This window comes from Populus alba, chromosome 10 (assembly GCF_005239225.2).
Source record: "Populus alba chromosome 10, ASM523922v2, whole genome shotgun sequence".
NCBI classification, from domain to species: Eukaryota; Viridiplantae; Streptophyta; class Magnoliopsida; order Malpighiales; family Salicaceae; genus Populus; species Populus alba.
In genome coordinates, this window is record NC_133293.1 from 5,401,166 (window position 1) to 5,413,710 (window position 12,545).

The window sequence follows — 12,545 nt, forward strand, 5'->3', positions numbered from 1 at the left end:
AATCATTACCATAATTATTTTCACTAACGCCTCTTTTAGTACTAATATTATTATCATCATTATCTTTCCCCGACAATCATGATCACCCATTACTATTAATAGAGGTGAAAATTAAAAAAAATAAATTAAATAAAAAAAACCAAATTATAAAAAATTATATGAATAAATAAAAAAATTAGTTTGTTAGTCAACCGCCTCTTTTTTTTAAAAAAACTAGGGATATAAATATTAAAATTTCTCCATGTCTCTCTTAAAAAATCAAAGGTATTGTGGTAGGAGACTTATTGCTTACTATTTTCTAAGGGAGGAGACTTGCTTTTTTGCTTTATGAGAAAATCACTTGATGCTGTGTCTGTAGGAGATCACGTGGTAGTTAATAGATTCATAGGATTCCTCTAAAAGACTAAAACACCCTCTCCCCAGGGCACCACCACGTGCATTAGAGCTGGCTAGTGTAAATGAGTTTAACATGTTAGGGGTAAAGGCATATCACTGTGAACAAATGGTCGGTTTGAACCCTTTTCTTACATTAATTAACCGAATTTGAACTGAAAATCATCAGTTTGAATTATTCATTTTCATTTCAAAAAACAGATATTTAAAAAATTAAATTGTATTTGGTTCGTAGTTGTTATTATAAACACATTATTAGAGCTAAATTATGATTCTTTCATTCTCGATATCTAATTAGTTAATTATTTCCTAATCCATCTAGAACAAAGTACTTAACTAGTCATTGTGGTTTCGAGAACCATGTATTTGTGGGTGGTCAATGCTGGTCAAGGGACCATTTACTTATTTTTAATACTATAGGGGTTAATCAATTAGTTTCGGTAAACTACAGGGACTACTTCTTATAAGTTATTCATATTTAAATTATATGTATGCGTGTTACACTTTCAAGTGAAGTGGGTATTGTTCCTTGCTTGGTCTTACAATTCACTCTCTCCTGGCTTTGTTTTTCTCTTCGCTTGCGCTCCAATTGTTCGACGAAATGCCTGAACCATGCTCTCTTTCACTCACGCGCCTAATTGCTTCATAAATTTGATCCCTCAAATATTTTTTCCCTACACTTCTACTTCTAATATTCAAAATCTTAGCAGAAAAGGAAAAACAAGGAACCAAGAGTTACGCTTTCTTGCAGTGAAGGGGACGAGTGGTAGTGGATTTTTTGAGTTGAAAAACAGCTGTTGGGGTTGTGGTGGTGGATTTGTAAGGAGGTGTAATACAAGGGATTGGGAAAGTAGTGAGGGCAATATTGCATTGGAGACTGAGATTTTGGAGTTCATGAATTGTTCAAAAAATCCAGAGGTGTTTCCAAGCAAGAAGCAGTTGATTGATGCAGGAAGAATGGATCTTGTTGAGGCTATCTTGAAGGAAGGAGGGTGGCTCGCTTTGGGTTGGGATTTCGATGATAATGTTGACGACGTAGATGTTGTAGATTGGTATTCTTCTTTAACGGATAATAAAGAATGTGGTTCTGCTGGAATTCAAGACAAGGCTTTAGAGCTTAATGAAGAGCAAAGCTCTCAGGTTCCTTGCTCGTCCTCTGGTAGATCACAGTGAGGCTTCTAATTTTCGTTAACCACTCTTGTTTTTTGTTGCAATTGTTGTTTCTTATGGTCTTACATTGAATTATACAGCCTAAAAGAAAAGAAGGGTAAGAGAGAGCTTGTTGGTTGTATGAATGGATGCTCTTATCCTTTTGCTCTTGAGTTAGGTACTGAGTCTCAAAGCTTCACTTCCAATTTCCCAGAAAAAGAAAAGAAAAGAAAAGACCTCTAAGCCCTGAAAGTAGGTTTCTTGTAACACATACAATATTTTTATCAGTTAGTAGTCTAGGATAACGAGCATGACTGCAACATGTAGCTGAGAGGTCTCAATTTTGTCATTTCCCCCCTGTTTGCTCGTTGCAAAATAGTACTGCTTTGCTTTTTTTCTTTTCTTTTCTTTTCTTCTTCCACGTTTCAGTGTGTAAATCGGTAAACCACTTATCCAGAATCAAAATAAAACTAACAGATATCCATGACTTTCAATAACTGTTTCCATGCCAAATTCCCATGGGTAGTTTTTTAAGCTTGCTATTTTATCATCTATTCGTAAATATCATGGGTAGTTTTTGATCAATCTATTCTGTGCTCTCAGAGATACAGCGACTGAGGATGATGCTGGGATTGGGGGTATACTGTATCGATTAGAGAAAGAAAGGAATAAGAATTTGGGGTTTGCTTTAAAAGAAATTGAAAGCACTACTCGTGTCCAAAGTAGCAATGTTAACCATGATTTGCTCCCTAAAACCACGAAGAATGGGGTAAGTTTTTTTTTTTTTTAAAATTTAAATCGGTAACCAATATTGCTCTTAAGTTCCACGTCTGATAACTCAGCCATGTACAGATTACATGCTATTGTAGATGTGTTTAGTTCATTAGAGACTATTTAATATACTACTATTTAGCTAATAAAGATATCTTTATTTCCACCACTTCAATCATAATTTAAAACATATATGAGCATATGTTTATATACAAGTATTTTGGTATGAAAATGATTTAATAGTTGGACATTCCTAATAAACCTAACTTGTACTCTCTTTTTTTTTTTTCCATTGTCAAAGACAGTTGCTGGCCTCAATGGTAACAATTCACCTGGATTATTGAACCCCAAGAGTAGTGCACTAAGTGATTTGGGAGGCGGCCTTGATCATAGCAGATCTTTCTCAAATATTGATGCTTCTGGAAATTCGCTAAATCCAGACACATGGAGAACTTGGAGCATTAAGAGGGCAGCGTTTTCAGACTTGCAATTTGAAGGTATTCCATGAGCTGGTGTTCAGGAGGTTTGACTACATTACATTTTGGATCTGCTGACTTCTCTCTGTTTGTCAATGTACAGCTGAAGAACTTAGCTCTAATAGAACTGGTACAGGAGGTGAGGAGAGTGTTTTAGGGGACGAGATAATTGAAACAAGGGAGGGTGCTAGTGAAACTGTCAGCAGAAGGAAAGAAAACTGCTCTGATGGAGGGATTAATCAGAATCAAGTACGAAGTCGCCTACATGACCTGGAGTTAGAGCTTTCCTCTGTGCTGCAATCGTTAAAGTCAAACACTGGTGAAAGTGAATCACAGAAAGTGGTACCTAACCTATGCCCTTGATGAACACAAATTTGTTTAAAAATAGATTTTATGAATCCTTCTCTCTTTATTCTTTTTTTGTATATAAGAAACAAATGGAATTCAATGTGGAACTCAGCTTATACCTGTTTATTGCTTGTTACAAAGTCATGAATCAATATAAGTTGATACCGTGCATGAACTTTGTCTGGCTTTTACTTGTGCCTTATTTGGTAAGTAAGGCAATGCATGTTCCACTTGCTTTTTAGGAAGAACGACCAAGGAAAGGAGATAATGAAGAAATTGACATCACCTCTATGTCGTTTCCTGAATAGAGAACTCTTGTGTGGGATTTATTTTGTTTTGTAATCAATCTCTCTCTCGCTCTCTCTCATCCTTTTCTCTCTGGTGCAAGAAATAGTTGGACTAAAAGGTATTAGTTAACTGGGTTAATCAAATTCTAAATGATAAATGAATTTCATGACCTATACTGGCCATAGAAAAGCTTTCTCATCTTTTGTGTTTTTGGTATTTAATTTAAAGGAGTGTTTACTGGGATAAATTTTATTTTCTTTCAAAAAATGAAAGTAAACGCAGATTCACAATCTTCATTTTTTCTTTGTTTTATTTTCTCAATTCAGGTAGATTCAATCGTGCATGTAGTTTCTTTAGAAACTTGTCCAAAGCATATCTTGAACTCTTTCAGATCATGTTTTATACTCTTCACCAGGATAATGGTAGAGCCTCTGATGATCTGCTGAAGCTTTCTGATGCTTGTGAGTTCCAGGAAAATGAGATAATGAATGCCCAGGATAAATTACGGTCAACAAGGGCAAAAATAGCAGTGTCAGAAGGCAAAATTGCACTTGCGATAATGTATGCTCAGTTCTCTTCATCTAATGGCACATAGCCTAGTGGGAAAATAAATGGTACATAGCTCTAATTTTCTTTTCCATTTGTGCCATATCTGTATTTAAACAGTGATGCACAAAAGGTAGTGGAAGAGAAACAGAAAAGGATCGACGACGCTAGTAGAGCCTTGCAACTTCTTCGCACTGCTTGTATAGTTTGGCCTAGTTCTGCTTCAGAGGTGTTCCTAGCAGGGTCATTTGATGGTTGGGCCACCCAGGTTTGATCCCATCTAAATTGATTTTTCAGAAACTTAGAATAAATAATACTGGCTTGTCTAAATTATAGCAAGGTGATGCTTTGCAGTCATCAAATGCGTTGGCATTCATGTTTGTTTTTGTACTTTGGTTTGTTGAGGCGAAATACCATTTTAAGTTTGCTACTCATATTGAGAGACGTAATGTCAAAAGCCTAAAGCCTCATGGAATATTGGGACATGGGAGTTACCTGGTTGTCTGGCAACTTGTGGGCTGCACTGTCTTGTGTATGTGGATGAAGCATGTTGTGCAACACAGACAGGCTTTATTCATACTGGTTGGGCTTAGTGGAATAGAAAAGGCTTTTATTTATCCAGAGAGTTGGCTCTGATAAAAAGGTTGCTTTCCATGGAAGTATGGATTAATTTGGTCTCTATTCCGCCGTGATGTCTGGATTTATTGATCCTAGTGATCGTTCTGCATCATGCATTTCTTCCTAGTATGAAACAAGAGATTCGGGAACAATTATTTCCCATGGTTTTTGAGAATTATGGGTTGGGAGTTGTCAAGGCTGCATATATTTGTGTTGCTATTGTTACAGCCCAATTTTTATTTTTATTTTTTTCCATTTCTGTTCTTTACCTGCATTTTTATATGTTGTTGCATCAGCAACCAGATCTAGACCAATGCAAGTTATCTGTTTGCTTCATATATAAATAATGCAACGGCATGCTGTTATATTTCTGCTTGTCACATCATTGCGATTTCTTCGCCTGAATAAACATGTCCTCTGTGAGATCATTTAAGACGAGTGAAACTTGCATCGCTATTTTGCAGAGAAGGATGGAAAAGTCAAGTGTGGGCATCTTTTCTTTGTATCTGAAATTGTATCCAGGCAGATATGAGGTAAATCATTTTTGCCAAATTGCATAATCATGTCCCCTAAACAGATTGTATCTCAACACTTAACCTTGTGGTACAGATCAAGTTCATTGTTGATGGTGAGTGGAGGATTGATCCCCTACGCCCTATTGTTTACAACAACGGATACGAGAATAATCTACTCATTATCACATAAAAAAACACAAGGCATGCAATGATGGACACAAGACAGTGAAGGATATACCCCCAGCAGATTGTTTTTGTTTTGCTTTTCCTTTCCACTCTCTCATGTAAACGTATTGATCGAGTGAGACATCATATGCTTCTTTCTTCTTCTTTTTTTTTTTTTTTTTTCTCATTCATTCTTTCACTAAAGGTTAGGAAGTGTAAAAAGCACAGTAGACGCGTTTGTCAGGATTTCTTTTTCATGACAGCCTGTTAGTGCTTTTCCTGTAATGTAGCAGTGCCTGTAATGCTTTTGAAGACTCTGTACTTTTTGCTTCTGTAAAATGCAATGACCCCCTCGAAATGTTGTAATATTGTAGACACCATTTAAAAGTTTGAAGGTATTACAGAAATCCCTTTTTTACGGGGATGGTATTGAAATGTTTAAGGCATTTTGGATATAAAAGATGAGGTTTGTAAAATATGAAGGACATTTTTGTCAAATCATCGAAGTTTTGGATGGTCATTGTAATTTAACAACACTTGAAGGGAATTATTGTAATTTTATCCCTCTTGCTTCATTGAGTCAATGGTCACGGATCCATCATCTTCGAGTTTTGTCCACTTAACACTTGATTTAAGTTAGTGTATCATGAAGAAAGAATCAAATTTTTGAAATAAATTAAGGCTTCGTTTGTTTGCAGAAAAGTGAATTCCTTTTGGAAAGTGAATTCCGGGGAAAGTGAATTCCTGGAAAGTGAATTCTGGGAAAGTATTTTCCGATGTTTGGTAGTGTTATGGAAAATGAACTGGAAAACACTTTCCAGTGTTTGGTTGTATTATGGAAAATGAACTGGAAAATAATTTATTAATGAATTAATTTTTTTTTTCAAATTTATCTAATATATATATATAGAAATCTAAAATGAATCTATATTCATACATAGCTTATTTTATAAAATATAATTATATACATATCATATTATAGAGAAATAAGCTTGTGAAATGTTTTTTACTATTCCATGAAACTATTTATAATTCCATTAAGTACAAAATATATCCGACAAAAACTATAGTTTTAATAATATTTTTAGCATGTAATAAAATTGGATAAAATATTAAAGTTTAAAATTTACTCTAAACTATTTATTTTTAATGTTAAAAAAAATAGCACACTTAAAAAAAAAAAAAAAATCCTACAGGCAAGTGAACAGTGCAAGAGAACTGCACTGTTCACTATTTTTCAGCAAACAGTGTACGCAATACACTGTTCATGTTAATTGCACTATTCATTGAACAGTGCAATTAACATGAACAATTAAGAGAAAATGGCTGTTTTTCAGCACTGGCCACTGTCGGAAAGTGTTTTCCTTTGTTTAATAAAGGAAAACACTTTCCTTTGGCAACACTGATTTAATTGACTGAATTCATTTTATTGACTTTTTTTCTTGTAAACACTGGAAAGTGAATTCCAGGAATTCACTTTCCTGCAATCAAACACAGCCTAACTTCTCATCAAAAGAGCGTCCATCATAAAGAAACTTCACATTTTCCAAAAAACCATCTCGCCGACTGTAGATAAAATTAAAGCTGCATTTGAAAAGGGTAATTTAAATTTTTTTTTTAAAAATTACAGTCAACTTTGGCCAAATGATTAATCTATGATTTTCAAAACAACAAGGACTAAATTACAAAATCATCAAAACATATATGTGAAATTTCGACCAAGGCCCTTCTAGGCCAAGTGGTAAGAACCTCACTCCTAAGGAGCAGGTTGTGGATTCGAATCCCCCAAGAGATATTTTCAAGTGTCCAAGTCAACCTTTCGATATTGCAACGGTGGCCAGTTCAAGCTATCCTTGTCTTTGTTTTTCATATATAAAAATCTTTGTTTCTTCTATAATTAAGGTTGCCCCTGTGCTCATTGGATCGTCAGTCAAATGCATTTTTTTTGCAATTGTTGCCACGCGGTATTGATTTTATTTATATAGAATATATTTATTATTAATAAAAATGTATAAATTGGATGGTTAAGCAAGTATACGTTACTTGATCTTCAAAATAGACAGGTAAATAGACGCTATAAATTGAAATATTCAGAATGAATAAATAATAATTATATTCGGAAATTAGTTATTGATAAATTATTTATAACTTTTTTAATATTTAAAGGATTATGACAGATTACTAAAAATTATACTTGATCTTTAAATATAAATCAATTAATTATTGAATTAATAATAAATAAAATTATTTAATTAATTTAATTTAATTTAATTTAGAATTATGATTTATATTTGGATCAACTTATTAGAGAATCTAATGAATCACATATATAAGAATCATTGGTTATAAATTAAAATGAGATCATTAATCAAAGTGTGACTTGATTGTAAATTAATTTTATAAATTAAGGATTATAATTTAATTAATATATGGTATTACAATTTTAGACATAAAAAAAATTGAATAAATTTCTAAAATAATATATGTGATATTTTGTCATTTATAGTATTTTTAGATTTTTTTTTATATAAATAAAGCGTTATCCCTCTTATTTTTTAAGAGAAGAGTGAAAAAAGTACAATATATAAACACCTAAAACACAAAAAAAAAAAAAAAAACTCTAGTGTATAACAATCTCTCTCCTAAAAAGTTTTAGAAAATTTCTCACGAGTAGTTCCGTTTAGATTATCATTAGAGACTAGATGCTTGAATGACTTATAGTCCAGGATAACTCAACCTAAAATCAAATATTTAAAGTCGGAAAGAAAATCTCATTTTCAGTTAATCTTCATATAAATCCTAAACAATTCTAGATATGTTTAACAAGATTTTTATAAATCTTTAAGAAGTTTAAATTTACTATTTTTGCTATATATATATATATATATATATATATATATATATAGTTGGAGTATCCATACACTGATATGGTTAGAGATGCTGCTATCATGGTTGAATAATGTGGAAAATACTTTTCTTCCACTACTTTTATCGAGAAGGAGAGAGCCGTTTGCGTTTTGTTTTGTTCTTGGCACGAGGGGGTGGTAACAATATAAGGGCAAGGCCGAAAGATCATAGGACACGTCCATATCGTTTTCACAAGGACTATGTGCAGTCACCTTTGGCCCTCGTTTCGTCATCCATACAATCATCTTGTCTCTTCTCATTTATATCTATGCTCGATACCATATACCCCCTTGGGGTGTGTGTGTGTGAGTGTTTGTGTATATATAGGTGATCTTGGTCCTCTTCAGGAAGAGCAAGTTGTAGTCTGAACTTGAGGACTAGAACATAGGATAAGAGGATGGCTGAAGATGAAAAGAAGAGCACAAGCTCGTACAGGCTATATTGCTCCATAAAATGCTTCCAAAAACCATCATCACCGGAGCAGAAGCACGGCAACCTTGCAGAAACCGAGCAGAAGAAGCCCGGAGGATGGAGAGCCATGCCTTTTATCTTAGGTTATTAATTCACCGCCGATCTGACTGACCATCATCTGTGTCTTTTTGCCACGCAGAACGAGACTACTTTCATAATAATTTGTTACAAAAGACTTGTCTTTTAGCAAAGAGAACCCTGCTGATATATATCACTGTGTTTTTGCAGGAAATGAGACTTTTGAGAGGCTGGCTACTTTTGGCCTGTTAGCCAACTTCATGGTGTATTTGATGAGAGTCTTCCACTTGGAGCAGGTGACTGCTGCAAACGTCTTAAACATCTGGTCTGGTGTAACTAATTTTGCACCGTTGGTTGGTGCATTTATCTCTGATGCCTATGTGGGCAGGTTCAAGACCATTGCTTTTGCATCCTGTGCAGCTTTCCTGGTACATTTCTCCCACCATTTTACACCACTCTCTGTTCATACAGTACTTTCTTCCTACTGTAAGATTAAGATTATTTTTCTCATTTGGCTTTTGCATTGATGCATCTGTCTGTGTGCTGTTTTGATTTCTGCCATTACCAACGAGGAGGAAATATACAGTTTCATGTATGGATTTTTTTAAAAAGGAAAATATACCCTTTTATGGGAATTATGGAACCACCATATCTATGGTTTAGGCTTGTTTTCGTGATAATTAATGACCTCCTTCAAGAATATTTAGTCTCTAACGTTGTTTGATTACTCTCTATACTCCATGAAATCACCTTTTGTACCTTAATATACCAGTATTTACAATGGCGTATGATATTGAGAAACAGTAAAGTATATTCATAATTAAGAATAAAAATCTCTAGATTTTCTTTTCAGAGAAATTAATTAAGGAATCAGGGCTTTAATTAAAAAGATTAAGTCCTCGTTATTTTTTAACTATTATTTATTAACGAAAATAAGCAAGACTTGGCTGGGGAAACTATGAGTAATTTAGAAATGTCAAGATTCAAAAATGAAGAATTAATTACTGATCATAATTTAGTTCATGTAGATTATGAAAAAGAATTTAATTAATTCCCACCAATCTTTCCATCCCATATCATCTGCTTATTCTTTCTTTTTCTATCTCTTAAAAATAAATTGAAAAAGAATATAAAATGATTAAATTAATTATGAATTATGGGTTTAAAAACACATAGATCAAATATATGTAATGATTGATTATAATCAACTCCGCAAATGTTGACGGGCAAGTTTTTCCCACTTTCCCGCAGCTCTAATCAAACTATACAAAAATAATATAACGTACGCGCTACATAAACCAAAAGATAAACCTCAGAAAAGCTCCTCAAAACAATAATAATTCCTGATTGAAAATATTATTTGGTTAAGCAATGTATTCAGAGCTGGAGATAATTTAATTTAATTTCCACTGTTGGGTTTCAAGAAGACAAATTATTATTTGTGACTGTAGAATTTATAATTAATTGATCCGCTGTATGTGTCTACGCATATAAAAATAAACTGTAAGATTTAGTAATATACACATCTTAATGTTTATCGAAATGGGCTGGCTAGGGAATGGTGACTGTGACTTTGACGGCATGGGTGCCTTATCTCCACCCTCAAAAATGCGAGCCTGGAGGAGAGCAGCAGTCTTATGGGAACTGTGAAAGTCCCACCAGCATGCAATTGGGTGTTCTGTTGCTTGGATTAGGGTTCCTATCTATCGGAACAGGTGGGATTAGGCCATGCAGCATTCCGTTTGGTGTCGATCAGTTTGACCCTACGACGGAAGAGGGGAGAAAAGGGATTAGCAGCTTCTACAATTGGTATTATACAAGCTTCACGGTGGTGATGTTGATCACTTTAACCGCAGTGGTATATGTTCAAGACTCTGTTAGCTGGGTTTTGGGTTTTGGAATACCTACTGTGCTCATGCTCTGCTCCATCGTACTCTTCTTCATTGGAACGAGGATTTATGTGCATGTAAAGCCAGAAGGGAGTGTCTTCTCCGGCATTGCACAGGTTTTTGTTTCTGCTTATAAAAAGCGGAGGCTTAAGCTTCCTGAGAATTGTGATGGAGAGCAGGTTGATGGGATCTTTTATGATCCTCCAATTAAAGATCAATTAACAATATTGTCGAAGCTCCCTCTTACCAATCAGATCAGGTGAGGTGTCTGCATCCATGGAGATTTTCTTAATATGAATAGTAAATATTAGCTGTGGAAGCTACAAACGATAGTGCTTTTTTCCTAAACACACACACACACAGTACAACACTCCATGTGATTTGACAACCCCCTAAAACTCTATTGGAAAAACTATGATTCCTTTTTCCAAAATCAATTGTTTTACGAATTTAATAATCTAAACATATCATAATCTTCTTCATTATAAATAACAAGACTTTATCCTTATTGGTTAGCGAAATTGTATTCGGATATGTTGACGAATTTAGTTGTATATTTAAGATGCTATTCATATACTATACTAATAAGAGATTTAGACCTGTAATGTAACTCGGTACTACTAGACCATATTCTTATTGGTTATATCATAAAGTTTTCACATTGAAATAGTTATTGCATTGAGTGGATCAGCTACTATATATTATAAATTACGCACACAAACACGTGTAGCAGCTGATTCTAGAGAGTACCTAGAAATGGTGGTGGACTTTTAATGTAGTGGGGTCGCCATTCAGAAGTGCTTGTCAATGATGGCACTAAATGCCATCCAAGACCATCATCCTCATAGCACTGTATATAGTCTCAGGGAACGTAGTGATCACGAGTCAGCTAGTCCATGCTGTCTAGAAACATTGTTGAATTTATTTGTTTGTTTGTCCGTATGGTTGTCAAATGATTAATGTTGTTTGCTTAGAGTACTGATTAAATTTGAAAATTAATAATTTTAATCTTCTAGGTTTTTGAACAAGGCTGCAATGATAGAGAAAGAAACCGACCTAAAGCCAGATGGTTCGTGTGCGAAGCAATGGAGACTGTGCAGTGTCCAGCAGGTTGAAGAGGTGAAATGCCTGATAAAAGTAGGTCCAATATGGGCTTCTAGTATTGTTAGCTTTACTTCAATGATACAGCAAGGAACATTTACTGTGTCTCAAGCCATGAAAATGGACAGACACCTCGGAGAAAAATTCCAAATCCCAGCTAGTTCCATTATCGTCGTGTCGCTGATAACAATAGGAATATGGCTTCCATTCTATGACAGAATCCTAGTGCCAGCCATTCGAAAAGTTACAAAACGTGAAGGTGGAATCACAATTCTCCAAAGAATTGGAATTGGGAATGTATTCTCTGTTCTATCCATGGTAGTAGCTGGATTGGTGGAGAGGGAGAGAAGGGCTGCAGCAATTTCACACCCAGAGGCTGCAGCCATGTCAGTCTTCTGGCTAGCTCCACAACTTGTGGCAATGGGGTTTTGCGAGGCATTCGTTGGTACTGGACAGATTGAATTTTACAACAAGCAGTTTCCTGATCACATGAGAAGCCTCGGCAACTCTCTTTTCTTCTGCTCATTTGCTGGAGCAAGTTACCTTAGTACCATGGTGGCCAGCATTGTTCATAAGGTTACTGGAACGAGACACCATCCAGACTGGCTGACAAATGATCTAAATGCTGGGAATTTGGATTACTTCTACTTCCTTTTGGCAGGAATGGGGGTTGTCAATTGGTTTTATTTCCTGCTTTGTGCTCATCGATATCGTTACAAGGTCAGCACTGTTCTTGTAATGGGAGACAAGCAAATCCCACTATGAAGTGAACGAGCTGAAAAACGAAGATGGGTTCCGGTTCCAGCTGTTGTCTTGCCTGCTTAATGTATCATAAACATAATATATTATTTGAATAAGACTCGTAGATAAGGCGTGGCTACTTGTTCTTA

The 12,545-nt window shown here is 34.9% G+C and overlaps 2 protein-coding genes across 4 annotated transcripts; both read left to right on the top strand.

The window, feature by feature from the left end:
* The first annotated feature begins 560 nt into the window (after nucleotides 1–560).
* Nucleotides 561–5,767, top strand: LOC118044554 (protein PTST homolog 2, chloroplastic). 3 transcript variants are annotated; one of them, XM_035052904.2, is made up of 8 exons: nucleotides 561–1,562; nucleotides 2,146–2,311; nucleotides 2,615–2,810; nucleotides 2,893–3,131; nucleotides 3,817–3,986; nucleotides 4,092–4,239; nucleotides 5,054–5,122; nucleotides 5,199–5,767. In XM_035052904.2, exons 1-8 carry the CDS (start codon nucleotides 1,006–1,008, stop codon nucleotides 5,292–5,294), a joined length of 1,641 nt encoding a protein of 546 aa, XP_034908795.1. In that variant the 5' UTR covers nucleotides 561–1,005; the 3' UTR covers nucleotides 5,295–5,767. The 3 variants fall into 3 exon arrangements, with proteins under 3 accessions (XP_034908795.1, XP_034908811.1, XP_034908803.1); XM_035052920.2 differs by having other exon boundaries at nucleotides 563–1,562; nucleotides 3,898–3,986; XM_035052912.2 differs by having other exon boundaries at nucleotides 570–1,562; nucleotides 3,841–3,986.
* A 2,690-nt stretch (nucleotides 5,768–8,457) lies between these two features.
* Nucleotides 8,458–12,545, top strand: LOC118044571 (protein NRT1/ PTR FAMILY 2.13). The gene is made up of 4 exons (XM_035052933.2): nucleotides 8,458–8,730; nucleotides 8,876–9,093; nucleotides 10,221–10,813; nucleotides 11,571–12,545. The coding sequence occupies exons 1-4, from the start codon at nucleotides 8,574–8,576 to the stop codon at nucleotides 12,418–12,420; spliced, it is 1,818 nt and encodes a 605-aa protein (XP_034908824.1). The 5' UTR covers nucleotides 8,458–8,573; the 3' UTR covers nucleotides 12,421–12,545.